General features: G+C 39.2%; 2 protein-coding genes across 2 annotated transcripts; one reads left to right on the top strand and one right to left on the bottom strand.

Moving 5' to 3' along the window:
• The first annotated feature begins 11,254 nt into the window (after nt 1–11,254).
• LOC115012872 (dexamethasone-induced Ras-related protein 1-like) lies at nt 11,255–12,365 on the top strand. The gene is made up of 2 exons (XM_029438739.1): nt 11,255–11,606; nt 11,722–12,365. Exons 1-2 carry the CDS (start codon nt 11,336–11,338, stop codon nt 12,243–12,245), a joined length of 795 nt encoding a protein of 264 aa, XP_029294599.1. The 5' UTR covers nt 11,255–11,335; the 3' UTR covers nt 12,246–12,365.
• A 149-nt stretch (nt 12,366–12,514) lies between these two features.
• med9 (mediator complex subunit 9) lies at nt 12,515–13,940 on the bottom strand. Its single transcript, XM_029438740.1, has 2 exons — nt 13,785–13,940; nt 12,515–13,566 (listed from the first exon to the last, which is right to left on the bottom strand). The coding sequence occupies exons 1-2, from the start codon at nt 13,925–13,927 to the stop codon at nt 13,347–13,349; spliced, it is 363 nt and encodes a 120-aa protein (XP_029294600.1). The 5' UTR covers nt 13,928–13,940; the 3' UTR covers nt 12,515–13,346.
• Between the last annotated feature and the right edge of the window lie 4,538 nt (nt 13,941–18,478).

The following is an 18,478-nucleotide window of genomic DNA, read 5'->3' as shown; positions in this document are numbered from 1 at the left end:
AGAGATGCTATGTCTTACTTAGAATGTGTTGACTAAGATTTGAGGAGCCATCCAGGTGATCCATCTTTAGGTAAACAATTGATGCGATGCCTTGTTTTAGGATAAATATCGAGGGAGAGTGGCTGGTTGGCAGAATGTATGGTTGCATACAATGTGACTGTATCTCTGTTTTCACTTGTACTGTTCCTTATCTGTTCTCCTTGTACAAAATCTAATAATCCTTCAGCGTCAGACATCACTTCGGTCTCCTGCAGCTTCGGTTTCCAGTACTCTGCTCATTAAGATGTTCCCTTGTAAAGTTATTGAATTCCTCACACATTAGTAAAATACACATTTATATTAATTATTTTATTCAGTGAAAAAAAGTGGCCCAAGGTATTCAGTTCCCCACTTCCGTCATTGGCCAGTGTATGTGAAATCAGTACTCCACAAGCCCAATAGCCCTTTGTCTGAGATTTTTACAAAGTACATACCCAGAGTCAATGCACACAAAACAAGTTGTGGTTCTGCTCGGGTAATTACTTTTTGCTGTGTTCTTGCTGCATTTAAAAGTTGTTAAATTCAATGGTTGAGAAACCCTGATTTAAATCGAACTATGCGACTCTAATCAATTAAATCCTCTCAGCAGCTGCAGCTAGGTATTCCCAGGTAATGCGCTGTAGTGAGATACACACCGGTACACTTTGTACTTAATAAGGCTTAAGTAAGGTTCCCTGAGGACAGAGAAACAGTGGGTGCACAAGGTTGTTCATCAGAAATGTTGATCGCTATCATGCTCCATAAACATGTTTGGCCAAATTAAGATATGAGGGATATTCTGAACACAAAGGTTGCCATGACGCAGATCGAACTGAGATGGCTCATGGGTTCAGGTGAGAGCTCAGGTAAGAGAGTACACCGAGGTTTAGTATTTGCATGTGCATGAGTTCATACAGATCCTTACGGGCATACGTTTGTGTTTTATATACGTCGTCTGTGTATGTTTGCACCACTTGTTCATCTCCGCGTCCATTCTCTCATTACAGAACCTCAGTTCCTCCAAGAGGTTCATCCCGGGAGTCATGGTGGATTCAGGGCCACTAATGCACACAAAGCTGTTACGACCAATTATACACATTTAGTTTGGTGCAGTGGCTCGCCTAACAGGCAGCCAGTATTGACCCAGTCTGTCATCTAGTCGGCTCTCGGCGTGCTCCTGCTGTTGGTAATGACTTGCCCAAGAGTTCAAACTAGGTGGTCACACACAGATTGTCGGGCATGGCCTTGTGTTCCCTCGTCTTGTCACATGCTTTCCGAGAGCCTAAAGACATTACTGTCACATTTAGGAACACGAGAGGAAATTCTATTTTGGTCACTTCCACTTTTGAATCATTTTGGCTTTCCACATCTCCTAGGCTTCTCAAACACATGCTCTCACTGCAATCCCTTCCTCTTTATCCCTAAATATCCCTTAATGTGTGCACTGGTGGCGTTCACATCGAGTTGTACTTCCATTTATCAGCACACTGAGCGAAGTAGGTGCCGGTAGAAGGGCAGAGAGTCAGACAGGCAAGGATGTCCTTGTCTTCTTATCACTTAGCTCATGCCTTGACACACTGCACTCACTATTAGTCTAACCTGACATTACTAGTAGTTGAAACAAGCAGCTTTTAAAAAGGAACTTACTGCACCAAACTGAATAAAATCCTCAAATTGTAGTTACTAATCGACCACTTTTCCCCTGGAGACTTTTTCTCCAGGTTGAAAGTTCTTCTTTTTAATTGCAGTGTGATTATGTGCAATCACAACCTTTAATATGTTTTACCTGAACTCACCCACACAGACTATTTCCTGGAAATCATTTTTTTTAGACTCCGTGAGCTTTTTCCTTTGTACTCAGTCAACCTCTGGCTAGGTAATAAAGTGCATCTGATCATTGATGCAACTTCCACAACAGAAAGTATTCCTTACTTGTTTTTTTTTCTACTTTCAAATGAGACAGGACATATTGTCTTGATACCTCCTTCAGCCCTCTCAGTGATCAGTTGCTGCTTTTCTGTCCTTCACATCTTTGCACGACAACTTTAATTAATTCACTTCACATTTTTTAATCAAGATTGCAAGCGTGGGATGAATTTTCATAGAACCTATGAATTCACCTATGAAATGGGTAAAAGAGGACAAGCTTCAATCACAAATTCTTTCTCTAATAACTTTGTATTTAGTTTTTTGTGTAACCATGTTCTGGTCTACCAAGGTTCCTCCTTTGCCTACTGGCAGATAGCTTAGACATGTGCCAGAAAGAAAACCTCGGGTCTAAATGATAAATATATTGATGGCTGAATTCTATTTAGCTGCTTCAGTTTCAGGATCATGTATGCTTGCTCACTGTCACGGCTTACTGGGACCCTTTTAATACAACATAAGTATTGTTCATGTTATTGGTAACACCTGTACTTATTCTGTTGTAATCGCACCCACAAGGTAGTGTACCAACCAAATATAAACGACGGCTGTTCATCAGGAGCTTCAAAGGCCACAAGTTTTGTCATTTGGTTCAAATAAATGCTATCTTAGTATCTGTCATGGTTACACCTGTGCGGTCTCCTCTCCCCTCCGGTGTCTGCTGTTACTAACCTGTCCATTAACCATCTTTCTGCACAGCTGTTCTTAGTTTAGTCATCAGCTTCTTACTATAAATAAGACTGATTCACTCTCCCTTTTTGTTCCAGTACAGTATGTCACCTCACCGTCCCTTCTCAGTGACATCAAAAAAACATCCTTATCCCTGTGTGTCTGGACGTGCGTTATAACATTTCTGAACAGTTACATTATCTAAATCTAATTTACACAGCAAAAATTGAGCCCAGGTAATAATCAATAGCAGTAGAAGTGGTTGGCGTCTATGGCTTTGGGGCAAAATAAAATAGCTGTGTGCACTGTACTTGACCCAAACACGATATAGCACATACACAATGCACAGAGTATGAAAGTTAAAGGAACAAGTGAGGAAGTCACCTGGCATTATTATAATTATTTATAGTTAGTATTTTCTTTGTTTTAAATCATCTGGACATTTTTAGATCACACATAGAAAAACAACGAGAAAACTAAATAACAGTACAGTGTCTTAATACAGAATACAGAAGATGAAGGATCAACTCTAAGGTTTACTGCACGAGGGTGAAGTGGAGCACAAGATCTGCAGACGGATACAAGTCACACAGGTAAATAACGGACAATTCTTCAGTGCAGTTTGGTGAATTTAAATCCTAGCCATTATTTACTCTGTATTTTAAGGATTATGGTAATTACTCTGAGACATCGTAAACCTTTGACACTTATCCTTGAAAAGAAATATGAGATTGTATGCACAACAACTTAAGTTTGCCTTAGTTTGACTTAGGTCACGCATAATGAATGAACATGGAATGATTTATTGAACAACATTTGGCAGGATCCCAGTCACTAATTCGAATAAGGAAGCAATGGCCTTACGCTGCTGGGGGTACAAAGGGAGGTAGAAAGGTGAAGAGTCGGGCTGTGAACAGCAGGAGACGAGCTTTACCCTGCTGTGGACTAATTAGCTGGTTAGAGACTGAGAGCTGAGGGTCTTCCTGTTTAGCATCACCCATCAGCAGCCACTGACTGAGTAAAAATGCTCTGCTTCTGCTAAATGATCAATAATAAAGGTGTTAAACTCGATTTTACAGCGGCTCCATATTCAAATTCAAAATATTTAGTACCTGTAAAATTGACATAACAGTCACAATTTCTCTCCAACATGAAAATGATTTAATTAGCAGTTCAGATTCCTGCGTTAAATGAGATTAGTAGGAAGTCTAATAGCACACGTTTTACTCTTAAAGAGTCATATTTTGGATTTGAAACACCTTAAGTGATTGTTGGCTCTTCTTTATGTGGTCTCAAGTAGTCCTGAGCACCAAACCTGTGATTCATATTCCATATTAGCTTCTTTTCTTTTTTACAGAATCATTTTTTATCAAATATATTAATTTATACATTACATCATTTTGATATAGATCTTCCATTCCAGTATCATTGCAGGATATATTTGTTAAACTAATCATATAAGCAGTGCTGCAAGCAGTTACAGTACATAAAAGTAAAATGAACTGAGACAGCTTCGTGTATTAGCCCACTCATGACCTCCTAAAGGTGTTCAAGAAATAAAACTAATATTCAGTAGCTTTCCCAATCCACTAGTGTTATTTATAGTTCAGCTGCAGCTTTTAAAGCAGTTTCCATGATGCAAGACTTTTATAGATTGGCCATTTGACTAAAACAAGTGAATCCTAAAAACACCGGTCCCAAGCTTTTTCCAAACATTAGGTACATTTCCCGGTGTTGCTTTAATCATAACTCTAACACTGGCTGAATACAGCTCACCACTGCCCCTTCTCTCACCTTTTGAACCTTTTGAAGGTTGCTACATGTACAGTTGATGTCAGTTAGCAGTTTTAGCAGCACCTGTGTACAGAAACATATAATAATCAATAAAGATTAGAGTCTACTAAAACGTTCAGTCAGAAAATAAATGTCATTCACATATTCTTAAATCAGTGGGGTGTGTGTATGTGTGGTGTGTGTGTTTTTAATCATATATTTATGTGGCTTCTGATCCATGTGATATAGCTTCCTGTTTACATCTGTTAAAACTCCTAAAGAAGACAACAATTGTCAAAGCAGATTAGCACACACACACACACGCACGCACGCACACACACACACGCGCACACACACACACACGCACACACACACAGAGTTCAGACTTCATTAAGAGGGCTATCATGTGTCCAACTTGAAGCCCTCTGTACCGTTGCAGTAAGCATGCCTGTGCATGCTGCCTGTGTAATTATTAGAAAAGAACATACATATATGTCTTATTAGTCAAACAGTAGGAATGTCCGTGCTGGCCACTGAGCACTAAACCTCCCAGCAGTTGGTCGAATTGGCGTGACGCTGAGTCAGAACGGGCGCCGTTTACACAACGTAGATGTAAACAAAAACAGAGGAAATGAGCACAGTCCATGTGTGTGCATATGATTTACTGTGGCTCATCTTGTGTTATGAAATTGCTGATTTAAATTGTAGCCCGCAGAGAGATAATCTGTCATACAAGGATTAAATGTGAAAAAGTAAAAGTTCTATAATAATAACGAATAATAAATTGTGTATTGGGAGCAATCAAATAAAGATCCCTGCATATGAGTTTAAAACATGGATTAATCATGCGTCAGGTGTGCATTAAACTGTGATACACACCTGACGCACAACCTTTGAATAATTGCTATTCGCTGATGCGGTGTGAGAGGGAGAATATTTTGGGTGTCAATTAGGTGTCATTGCACTTGTGAACCACACTTACACTTTGATGAAATATTAATTCATAGAGACATTTCTTGACTGCATTGCTACTACATTTAGCTGAAAATACTTGAGTCTTGAGTCATAGTATAATATATGCACATGCACCATCTTAGCTACCAGGTGAGGAGTTCATGTAATATTTGTTGGGGAGTGGGAACAGGTGTTGGTGGCGGAGATTTCAAATGCTGTCATAACTGCCTGGAGGGTGGTAATTCATTTTTGATATTAAAGGAGTATGTGTGTGTGTGTGTGTGTGTGTGTGTGTGTGTGTGTGTGTGTGTGTGTGTGTGTGTGTGTGTGTGTGTGTGTGTGTGTGTAAAAGAGAGAGGTGGAATTAAATATATCAATCCTTGCCGAAGACTTTCAACCTTTTCTTTTTTTCCTTTCTCACCCCCCCTTCTCTTTTTTGCCTCTGCGTGAAGCTATTAGAGTTACGTAAACAGTGCTGCAAAGGGCAGCAGCTTACTGACGTCTAAGGTGAAGTATTTATAAGATCACTCAGTGGTGGTCACATCTACCAACTACGCTGCTCGGTGAAGTAACACAGGTTTGCATCTGACCATTACCTCTGTTACAAGTCTGCAGAATGCCTCATGGAAACAGAAAAAGCACCTACGGCCAATTTTCCAAAGGTGCTCTTCACTGAGCTCCTTTGTCTGCAGACTCACAAGGAAACAAATGATCTTGTGACATACAGCTCTGAATAACAGGCTGGATATACACTGTAAAACAGTATTTAACCTGAATTACTTAAGTGGTCTTATTTGACGCTTTGTTAATATTCATCACACCACTTGCACAGATAAAGCTAGAAGTTAAGGCCTAATCTGGCCTGGTGTTAACAAACAAGACACAATGTGTTAATTACTGAGCTTTAGAAGAGCTGGGAGGAAGATTTGTTTAAACTTTGGACAGAACTACTGAAGCTAGCTGTTTCCTACTGTTATCAGTCTTTTTGCTAAGCTCAGTTTGCCGGCTGCTGGCTGTAGCTTCATAATTAGTGTCCACACATGAGAGTGGTATCAATTCTCTCATCTAACTCATCTAGCGTATTTCTCCAAAATGTCAAACTTTTCCACTAAGGTTGATGATGTAGTTACATGTCTCTGTGCTTGGAAGCTGGTTGATAGTGTTTGGGGATTAGCCTGTCCTGTTGGTTTCATGGAGCGAGCATGTATATTGATCTGATTGTCATCCCTCCAACTTTGTAAGGTGAGTTCAGGTCTCCAGGTTCATGTTATCTGATGTGTTTGTCTGTGCATTCACTTCTCTTCAGTCCATTAACAAAATAACCACCTGTTCAGAAAGAATCGCTGGTCAGGCAGGTCAGACAAAGAGAAGAACCCTCTGAACCACCTTATGTGAGGTGAATGTGAGGTTATCAACCGATGACAAATCATTTCTAATATCTCACACAAGAGGCTGTAAATATAAAGATACACTGCTGATATCAACATATTCTGTCTTCAGAGTTCCAACGCCTCCATCTCTCAAAAAAAGGTGTGAGATGAAATTAGTGGCCAACACACAAACAGGTCAGGAAAATAATATATTAAAAAGTGTCGCCCTACTTGTGATGTTTTGTCTCACATGTCCTACGTCGCACAGGGAGTCCGACTTGAGGTTGCATGTCACGGATAATAACACAGATGAAAGATTGTCGGTTTATCAAAACATACAGGTGGTGGGCAAACTAAACCTGAACTGAGAGCAGAGCTCTGATTGGTGCTGAAACCTGAAGCCTTTGTGTTGAAAACCGCAGGCACATGCTTCATTCAACAGTTCTTCTGCACTGTGGCCCGGCCTGACACGCAACAGCCCCAAGTCTCACGCCATGTTAACACACAATGACCCCTCATTCCCTCAGCACACAAGATCAGATGGCGTCTCCTGCACCAGGAATGAATCACGTTTGATCAGTAAGGATTCTGCGGAAAGAAAAATAATAGTTCAAACGTATTATCATAAAACAAATTGAATAAAACAAATGGACTTACTCTTTGCCATAGTTTACCTGATAGTGTTCACCACAAACTGGGCATTGCATGTAACTAGAAAGTCATCAGGAAGCACAAACCTCCCTCAAGGCTGCACAAACCTCAAACGTTCATAGTTTGACAAATGGTATCAAGAAAATGCACCCGTAAGCCTTAGGTCTGCATTTATGCATCTGATGTAACCCTGGCCTTGTTCTGGATCCTACACCTGTGCTGAATCAGTTGAAGTCTAAATTAGATTTTTGCCAACGCACCTGGTACAATATTGGGATGTGCGTCAACTATTTTGAGGCCGTATACTATTAAAAATAGAAATGTTAATCTGCATCTATAGGTGTCAATCTGCATCATAGCTCACACACTGATACATGACATTGTCTCTCTGATACTGTAGGTGTGAAGAATTCTAAAATCCTTTCAAGGAATGTTTCTGTAGCGCCACCAAATGGCAAAATGTCAAATTTCGCAGTTTGATTACAATTGCACAAATGGGTCAAATGGGACATACGCACATAGGCTCTTGGTAAATTAGACTTCTCAGTATCTGATTAAGTGTCAAGCATATCACCCACACAGGGCTGTTCGTGGGTGATATGCGATCATAAGGAACGGGGGTGATGTCACGATGCCAACAATGTTACTGTTCTATCTGCAATCATATGTGCTTTAAGACCGAATATAGTCACCGATGTTTGTGAAATTAGTCAGTCACTTTTTTTGTGCTTCCGCCACGTTATGTTTAATTCATAGAATTGCAGATAAATTGTAACAATAAGGACACAATCCGTGGTCCTATTTGATGTTTTGTTTTTTTACAACATTGTTTTCCTTCACAATAAAACATGGCTTTGGTGTGCCTATACTTAACAACTGGTTCAATCACTTCACCAGATTGTAAAACACGATTTTGTTTTCACATCAGATGTGAAGTGTTGTGTCCTCACAGTCTTTTGCAGTCTTCTCTGTGCTCTATACTTATTGATGAAGGCAAACATGGCAGAGAAGGAAATGAGTCTAATGCGTATGATTGGCCGTGGCCTGAGTGGGCTGCAGCTGGTGTGCTTACTCTGCTTGAGGGCCACGTTGCCAGGACAGTCAGTGCATGTGTCGAGGTCCAACAGAACAAGCTGCAAAGAGGCACAAACACGGTTCAAGACTAAAGACAAGAGTGAGGACACGCACAAACGAAGAGATTGTGCCTAAAAGATGCATACTGTACTGCGTGTTTATGTTTTCTAGGACTGACGCTGACACCTGGGTCTCAGTTGAGCAGCCTGGGTCTGTGTATTTGTCATTGAGATTCAAGCGTACACATAGTGAAAATGTTTCTCTTTCACTGACCAATCAAATAAAGAAACTCTGTCAGCTGAGCTCTTGCAATAACATGTTCTACGTCTATGTTACGAATAACAAACATGCTTTTCAATCAGCCATATACTTTTTTATGATACAGATTTCGGGATGTGTTTAAAAGTATTTCATTGAATAAGCTCTCTGGGCATATGATACAGAGTTGCCTAAATCTGTTTTACACATCAGTACATAGAGAAAGAAAAACTAAATGACCTTATTTACTACCACTAGCATCCTAATTATAGTACAATAAATGTGTGATTAATTAATTAATAATCTTGACAACAACTATATAAAATACACAGAGATAATCAGTATGTGTTCCCTGTGGATGAGACATGATATTCCCTCCATCGTGTTTATGTGCAGGTAGTGTTAAGTCAGTGCCTTGCTGAACATGCCCTGTATGCTCGTGTCCTGTGAAATGCATGGTTGGGAACACATTGGCTTAATTACTGACCAATAGTGAAGAGTGAAGAACTGCTTCCCTCCGACCTGGTCACACCAACCCATCGCTCAATAATGGAACAGCTGGGCTTAAGTTCACCTATCTGATTTCATCCCCAATGCCCTACAGAGGGCTAAAAAAAGGTCATTAGTGGTGGCAAGTTTTAGGTTTCACATGAAATCACGGTAAATACCAAGACTTATGACGATATGTTTTTCTTAGAACAGTTGTTGATGTCGTGCAAATATATCTCCATGATTTTTATTTAAAGCATGGTTAGAGCAAAGTACAGAAGAGAGCAATTAATGATTTAAATGGCAGCCTTCTGAACATTGCTGCTTGCTTCAACTTAATCCAGTGGTCATGCAAGTTTGTGTGGTTTGGCTCATGCTCTTTATTTTCCCAGATGGATATCATCTACCGGTATGTATTATTTCTTTATGTTTTTAACTTTTATTTGTAAAGTATGCATACAAACAAAGCTCAGGCATGATAAAACAACAGCAAATGCAAGAAGTAATATGAAACTAGTGTGGCTTATCAAATGACAAAAGTTAGAGAAATATTAAATTAAGAAGAAGAGATTGTTTGCACAATAAATATTATAAATGCTGCACAAGTAACACATGAGTAACACACACTACTTTTTAGTTTCAAAGTCATTTTTCTCTCTCTATGCTGATTTACAGGTGAGAAGATAAGTGGATGAGCAGAGCTTGAGTCACAGAGAGTGGGCTCCATCTTTAGACCGTCAGTGGGATACTTTAATTAACACTTATGAGAAAGTCAATACAGATTGGACTATACGGCTTCCAGGCACCACTCACACCCAGCATTTCTTCAGTTCCTCATTGTAACATTTGAATATTGCTGCTGGCATTCATGAGGATCTGACTGTATTTTAGTTTGTGTTGTATTGTTTAGATTTGATAACGCATGCCTGTTTATTCATCTTAATTGGATATTGATCATTTTAACCTTATCACATGTGAAGGTTGTTACAGTCTGATTGTGTGGTTTATATGGTATTTATTTTTTACTTTACTTTGTTTTTATGGTGCCCTTTTGTCAATCACTCTAAAATAGATTTAAATCCAAACTAAACTTTTATCCTTAAATGAAGGAAAATGTAATTAACTTGCATTTTGCTTTCTATTAAACTTTCAGCTGCCCCACTGATGAGGACTGTGACATAATGGTCCGAGTACCAGTATAACCTTATTACATGTACAATTATTTGCATAGTACCTTTCATACAGGTTGGGCATTTCAAAGGGCTTTACAGAAGAACAGTAAAACTATTTGAGAAAGTGCTTTACATATATCATATAGTGTGACTGTACATAAATGTACATAATAACATCAACTTTTAGTCAATGTTATGCAGCATTTTAATTGGCTGACACTTACAGTCATGCAATCTTGGAAAACATACTGGCAGTCCGAGGATGATAAGAGCAAAAACACACGTTTTCCTTTTGTGCTTGTGTTTGTGTACCTCTGCGCCCCTCGTGTTCTCCTAACCTCCCCAACTCCAACGGTTTGTTTACAATACTGGTAATCGAGGAAACAGGTGAAGCCAGGTGCTCGCATGCAACTTCACTGTTGCTTAAGGTGCCTTTACTTCTATAGGGACACGAGGCTGTGTAGGTGCATGCGCAATAGATGTTAACATGAGATTGTACATGCCTTTGTCTTATGCATTAAAAGTCATTAGTTTAATATAATATACTGCAAGGAAAAGTGTGCATACTGTACCTGTCATTTTATGATAAAAAAAAGTCATTTGGCATTATTGACAATGCATTTGCACTTAATTTGTGATAACTAACATGAGAATGTAAAATATTTTAACAGTTAAGGTTTCTATTCGAAACCGAGTTATCTTTCCCTTTTTCTGATGATGAGGGGGGGGGGGGGGGGGGGGTAAGGGCTGACGCACACAAAACAGCCATAGTAACATTATAATATATCTATCGCTCCAGCTCTCCAACCTCAGCATGACGCATGGCGCGTTTGGGAGGCGCGGCAAACTTCCCCCTTAAATCTCCAGCCTGCTCTCCTCCAGCTTCAGAGAGACAGCTAGGTTAGAACCCCTCACATCACTGAAAGGACTTAAAACCATCACTACAGCACGATCGAAACTCTGGGTGCAACTGCTACAAGCATGATTAAGAAAATGTCACCCTCCGAGAATGAGTTCGACATACCAGCCAAGAATTGCCACAGGATGGTGATTCTGGGCTCCACTAAAGTTGGGAAGACAGCCATCATCTCTCGGTTTCTGAACGAGAGAGTTGAAGACCAGTACACACCCACTATTGAGGACTTTCATAGGAAACTCTACAGCATCAGGGGAGACGTTTACCAGCTGGACATTTTGGACACATCTGGAAATCATCCCTTCCCTGCAATGAGGAGGCTTTCAATTCTTACCGGTGAGTTGAGCTATAAAACTTCAAGCCCATTTGATGTTTGCAGAGTGAATTTGCTGCTACTGTTGCCATGTTATTATTATTTAGTATTGAACATTTCTTCTCATTTGTTTTCCAGGTGATGTGTTTATCTTGGTATTCAGCCTGGACAACAGAGACTCCTTCCAGGAGGTGCAGCGTCTGAAGCGTCAGATTTATGAGACCAAGTCCTGCCTGCGAAACAAAACCAAAGAGAACGTGGACGTCCCGGTGGTCATCTGCGGCAACAAGTGTGACAGAGACTTTTACCGTGAGGTGCAGGAGGATGAGATCGAGCAGCTTGTTGGTGGAGACGAGCACTGCGCTTACTTTGAAATCTCTGCAAAGAAGAACACCAACGTGGACCAAATGTTTCAGACTCTCTTTACCATTGCAAAACTGCCAAACGAAATGAGCCCCGGTCGGCACAGCAAAGTGTCCGTGCAGTACTGCGAGGTTCTTCACAGAAAGTCCTTTAGAAACAAGAAGTGCAAAGATGAGAACGCATATGGGATTGTAGCGCCGTTTGCACGGAGACCCAGCGTACAGAGTGACTTGATGTACATAAAGGAGAAAGCCATAGGAGGCAGCCAGACTAAAGAAAAAGGCTGCATCATATGTTGACACTTTATTTGTCTGTGTGCAAGAGACTTTCTTAAAGACATTACAGAGCTGAAGTGGCGCAATTCGGCATACAGGTCACATAAAACCAAAAGAAATGTCGGCTTCAGAGTCTGAGGCGAGTGACCCATTGTGATCCAAACTGTGATGAGACACTGGGGCAAGGGGCTCAGCTCATATACCTAACCCCCTATGTAGTGATGCAGTAGATGCTCTGGAAACGCTGTATAATCTGCTTTACATTTACCAAGAACTGCACTGGAGAAAATAAGTTTACATTTTGCTATTTTATTTTTTTCAAATTTGGAGGAACTTGAATTTTTGTTGCATCATGAACAAATCAGAATGTGTGTTTTTTTTATGTGTACGTCAACTTTTGGAGAAAAGAGAAAATAAAACCACTTGTTACTTTCATAGTCTGTCTTCCTCTTCTCTTTCCTTTCAAGCAAAACACAATGAAGTTACACAAAACACTGCAGTCCTAAATATACACTGCTCTGCACATTTAATGCAGCAGGTTCCCTCTACTGGATTATAGTCTTGATTTGTTCAAATACATCATATGTTGCCTGATAGCTCATCCTTTCACTTCATACACAGGCAGATAAACGGTTTTCAAAATCAAATGAAACACACTGACCTGAGGGTCCATAAAACTCATCATAGGTCATTTAGACACTTTCACTGAGTTAACCGTTTTCAGCCCAGAGCCACCGGCTTGTGCCAAAAAGATAATTCATTAATGATGAAGGTCACTGACTTGAATTAATATGTACGACTAGTAGGTGCTTTAAGCCAATAGTCCTTAATCAATTCATTTTATTACAAAAAAGGAATATTGCCAGACATCACAAGATAAGAAAATGATATATTGAAATGTTACATTTAATACAAATACTACATAATCAGGTCTGCATTCTTGCAACACAAAAAAAGCATCATGGCAACTGAAGCAAAAATAAGTCCTTGTTCATTTAAACGTCCGTCCCGTGTTCTTCAAATCACACACCTGCTCCACAGGTGAGGATGAAAACAAAACGTCCTTCCTGCACCGCGACTGTCTGTGAGCGTCCTCCAGTCAGTGCAGTATTCCCGTCTTCAGTTTCATGATGCTTTTGGCACGTCAAACATGCACAGACTTTTGTATTTCTGCAGCAGCTGGTTCTTGGTGCGGACCTGCTCCCGCAACGTAGCCAGCAGCTGCTGCTGCTCCAGCGGACTGCTGTCTACCCCGGGCATGTTAGAGATCTGCTCCCGAGCCTCCTGGATCTTTACCTTTAGCTTGGCCAGTTCTTGGTGGACATCCTGACTGTCCTTGTCCATGCTTAAAAAGAGTAAGGTGAATAGGGGAACACGTTATTTCCATGTTGACATGTTATGTTGGACATTTACCTTTTCTAGTGAGCCTATCGGTAATAGCTAACGTTAGCTTTAGCTAACACGTCAACAAGCTTAGCAACTCCACCAAAACAATAAGTAAATAGGTTTCCACAGAGCCGCGAGTAGACTTCTTTACACACGTGAATCTGCCGCTAATCTTACCATTTGATAATATCATGAACTAAAGGCAGCAAAGAGCAATCCTCGCTCTCTTTCTCTTGTCTTGGCTGAGACACCGCCATCACGCTCCCTGCTTTGCGGCGCACATAGTTTACGTCATGCTTCATATTATGACGTCGCGCCATAAAAACTCAACTTTGAATGGCGCTGCTTCAAATCATGGATGTATAAGTAGTTGGAGCTAAGCAATGATGCTCTGCGTTACTAGCCGGCTAAGCCTGCAGTATTGTTGCTGCCACACACTCGTCAGAGGAAAGCGTTACGCAAACAAATAGATATGTAACGTAATATGTGTTAGATTACAGACTTCTTTATATGCAACACGTCATAATATTTTTTTATATCTAAAAACATATCACATACCTCATATTCTATATGTTGGATTGTCTATTGCTGTGTAGTTAAGGGCCTTTTTCCGTTACTGTTACTTACTTTTGAAGATTTTACATGTGACATTCAAATGCTGTATGGCATATTTACTTATGTAACACACACGATTGACATACACTCTTCCATTTTTGCACATGGCTTCTTCATGGTAACATTTGAATAATGGCACAGGATTCAAATTCCTTTTAGACAAAATATGGACAGGTTAGCATCACTATGCTTCCTGTCTACCATATTTCTGAGCAGCATCCTTCTGACTCTCACATGCAGATACATTCTCTCTTTGTAGTGAGTATCAACTACAAATAGGCATGAGATACACACAGTAATACTGTGGCTCCGTAAATAAAAACCTTCCCCATGGTCCAGCTTTTTCGCGGCCTCAATTGACCTGAACTATATTCCTGTGATATCAGGCATGAGTCACCCACATGTCTCCATTCTCTTAGTCGTAAATCTCATTATTCTGGCAATTTAAATGATATCGCAAAAGGGTCACTTAGTGTTTGACTACTGATAAGTCAAAGTGAGGTAATATTGGTAATTACCATGTGTAAAGTTAATTGAGTTGCTTATCGCCTGCCTGCAAATGGAGAGACACCCATGAAGAACAGCACCACAACATCATATATTACTTTGCTTATGATGTAATTAAGCTGTAAAGTATCAAAGGTGTATTGTTTTTAAAAAACAAAACTACATAAAGGATCTGGGTTGGCATACGCTCATCTCTGCTGTAGTTGTTGACATTTTATGGCTTTTAAAGGGCCAGTGTGTTGTATTAAGGGGGATCTCTTAACAGAAATATAATATAATATTCATAACTATGTTTTCAATAGTGTATAATCACCTGAAAATAAGAATCATTGTGTTTTTGTTAACATTAGAATGAGCCCTTCATATTTTATCTTCCTCTTCCGTGGACTACGCTATGTTGCTCACCATGTTTCTACAGTAGCTCAGAACAGACAAACCAAACACTGGCACTAGATAGGGTCTTTCGCACTTTTACGTTACCTAAAGGCCACCGTAGTTCTCTAACACCCTTGTAAAACTTTGATAACGCCAGCCCCCGTCTGCATTTTGTGGCTCCTAAAGTAGTGTTATGGTCAGGATGGCCTCTGAGCGAGTTGAAAGTCCTGAAAGATATGGCGGCGTTACCACGGTTTAGCACTCGACGTCTCGTTATTGCAGTCTTGTTAAGGGAGGGGTGAGCAAAGTAGTATTCAGTTGGTTGCAATCTGCCACCTCAACACTAGATGCCGCCAAATCCTACACACTGTCCCTTTAAGGAATTGGATATTGTCTGTTGATCTTCTAAAACTCTCTGACCTATATCTTTCCACAGCTATATGTTATCATCAAAGAATAGATCTAGCAGTTAATCCCCTCTGCTTACCTCACACAGAAATGACTGTCCAACACCCTTGGGACAAAACATGTTTTGGTCCCGCATTACAACTGAGAGGTAGTACCAAACAATCATTATACACTCTAATTTTCAGTACGATGTGTTGAACCTTTACATACTGATGAAATTTACAGAGATGGTATACGTGACCCAGATTTAAGTTTGTATGTAGCGCATTATGTAGACAACTGTTTCACCATTTGGGTCAGGGGGAAAGCTCTCATAAATCACATGTGAGAAAAGTGGGCCATTTCGTGACCCAACATTTTCATCCCACACATTTTCTTCTCTGATTAAATAAAGAAGTAAATGTGATGCTATTGTACAAGCAATGGTAGTATTAATGTTTTAGTTTTAGAGCCATTTAGTACCTTTATATAATTTATGTATATATATATATATTCTATATATATATATCATTTATTTATATGTATATATATATATATATATATATATATATATATATATATATATATACAGTATATATATACAGTATATATACATAATTGTATATATATTTATTTTTTAAATATTTTATTATTAAGTTTTATACTTGTTGTCTCCATTATTTATGAATTTAAATGAAATGTTTACACTTTTATATTTATAGTACATTCAAAGGCAAACAAAAGCTATTAAAGTCATACCAAATATATTGACATATGTTAATGTGTAAACATAAATGCTGCCCTATTATGTTCTATATGTAGCCTTTGTGATCTAACATAACCTTTCCTCAGTCAAAAGTGGGGTCAAAGTTGACCCGGCATCAGGTTCGATTTGGCCTGGCAGATTATTCTAGCAAAAACCTTTTTAGAAATGAATTAAAAAAACATTATAATATAATATACATCGCTGTAATTGACACTTTCCACAGGAAGTCAGTTTGGCACTGGTGAGGTAAGAAAAAAATGGAAAAAGAGGCACACGGACAAAAGTAAATTAAATGAAGGGAAATTGGGAACCTAGAAAACATGTTGTATCTTAACAATACAATAACATATAGTAAGTGTTTGCTTTTGGACCATGGCCCATCATAAAGTTTCCATTTTGCCCCTCAAAAGGAAACATTTTGGGCACCGCTGGTCTAGTTTATCATCAAACATCCTGAGACCTGCACAGCTCCTGCACACATTCTGAAGATAATTATAACTAGTGCTGTAAAGAAGCAATGATTCTAGATTGCCAGTGATCTGGCTTGAAATGGGAACATCTCTGGCAAAAAATCTGTGGTCCAATACTAGCATGCTTCTCCATATAAAAGATAATCTAACACAGCCATTGAAATGAATATTTTTATTGTTAATTTTCTTATTAAATAAAATAACTTTATTAAATATAATAATTAGCATTAAGGATATTTTATGGTCAGATTGCCAACCCATTGCCAAAAGTTTCATTTGACATGAAATGTTTTCCCATCATCTGAAGAAGCTCCTTGGAAATAAACATTTCATTTAATAAACAATGCTTCCTAGTCATGAATATTTGGGGTCATTTGGTCTTGAAATCCTATGTGTGTGGAAATAAAGCAAGAGTCTCAAGGTCAGAGGCAAATGAATAAAATTAAACATTCAGTACAAACTGAATGATTGCATGTGCTTCCTCTTACTCGAATGGATTATTACCATCGAACCAGTTCGTACTCATCACTCATCTGTTCGCGGACTCAGATTTCCTAGTAAGCAGAGGCCCATTTCTATGGAGCCTTGATAATCCACTGGCTTTAGAACTGCTCTTTAGTCCTGTAACTGCATTACAGCTGGAGTTATCGCTGTAAAGGAGACATGCGAGCTTTGAACAAACAGTGCAGTTACTACCTTTTCAAATCAATCAATTAAGCCCTGCAGGCAAAATGACATGACAGTTTGCAGGATAAGTACTTATTTCAATTCCATATGACAGACACGGGTACGACTGTTAAATTATGTAAATCTTTGATTCATTAAACAATATAACTCTTGTCATGCAAATGTCGCAATCCTTGAGCTTACATCAGGTTTCATGAGCACGGAAGACTTTCAAGATAAAATTCTCGATGACTCCAATAACACCTTTTACACGATTAGTGCTTAGGGTTTAGACCTCAGCTGATGGCTTTAATACAACTAACGTGAACGATACCTAAACTCTTCTCTGCACACTTAAATAAGTCCTTACATCACTCTCATTATTAAATGTTCCACCCTTCATCTCTTTCCTATCATCCCAACTCTTCATACTTCAGTTGCATCTTCATACAAAGTTAAGCCAGCAGTGCAGTTTATCTCCCAAGCATTTATCAAACAGTGCTGTTCAGCTCCCAGCTATAAATGAATCCATCTTTCTCTAGTTTATAATAAATGTACCCTTTATCTATTTTTTCACTTCTTACATAACTTGAACAATTGGAAAATAAGTTTAGAAGTCATTGAGAAGATTTTCCTAACCACCATGTGATCATTGATACCCAACTGTGAAGTGACTCCATGGAAATAGACAATTAAATGTGAACATGCTGTTCTTTGTGCTGGGAGCATCTACCAATATGCTGAAGGTCGGTCCCTGAAACCTCTCCAACTGTCTAAGACAAGAACATGTGTTTTATTTCCATTCAGTCCATGATAAACAGAATCATCTGAGACACATTAATTATTCTGTTAGGACAGCAGATGACCAAAGCTTAAAACGTAAAGACATCCTGGCCTGTTCAGTCAGTCAGTATTAGTCTCTAGTATGATTTTTTAACAAATTATACATTATAATATACTGTATATCCATTGTGTTTCTCTATACTTCATTTATATTTAAAACCAAACACCCAATATCAATGCAGACAGCCAAAACACATTCTGTGAAGATAGGTAGACCTGCAGTGCCCCCAAGTGAACAATCA

The sequence above is a fragment of the Cottoperca gobio genome, chromosome 8, assembly GCF_900634415.1.
Source record: "Cottoperca gobio chromosome 8, fCotGob3.1, whole genome shotgun sequence".
Classification (NCBI taxonomy): domain Eukaryota; kingdom Metazoa; phylum Chordata; class Actinopteri; order Perciformes; family Bovichtidae; genus Cottoperca; species Cottoperca gobio.
Note: the sequence above shows the minus strand (reverse complement) of the source record. Positions and strands in the feature narration are given on the sequence as shown.

Bases quoted from the DNA above. Each gene is read 5' to 3' on its own strand.
- LOC115012872 (XM_029438739.1), top strand. From the start codon at position 11,336: ATGATTAAGAAAATGTCACCCTCCGAGAATGAGTTCGACATACCAGCC. The intron at 11,607-11,721 runs GTGAGTTGAGCT...TTTGTTTTCCAG, and splicing joins GAGGCTTTCAATTCTTACCG to GTGATGTGTTTATCTTGGTA.
- med9 (XM_029438740.1), bottom strand. From the start codon at position 13,927: ATGGCGCGACGTCATAATATGAAGCATGACGTAAACTATGTGCGCCGC. The intron at 13,567-13,784 runs GTAAGATTAGCG...ACTCTTTTTAAG, and splicing joins GTTCATGATATTATCAAATG to CATGGACAAGGACAGTCAGG.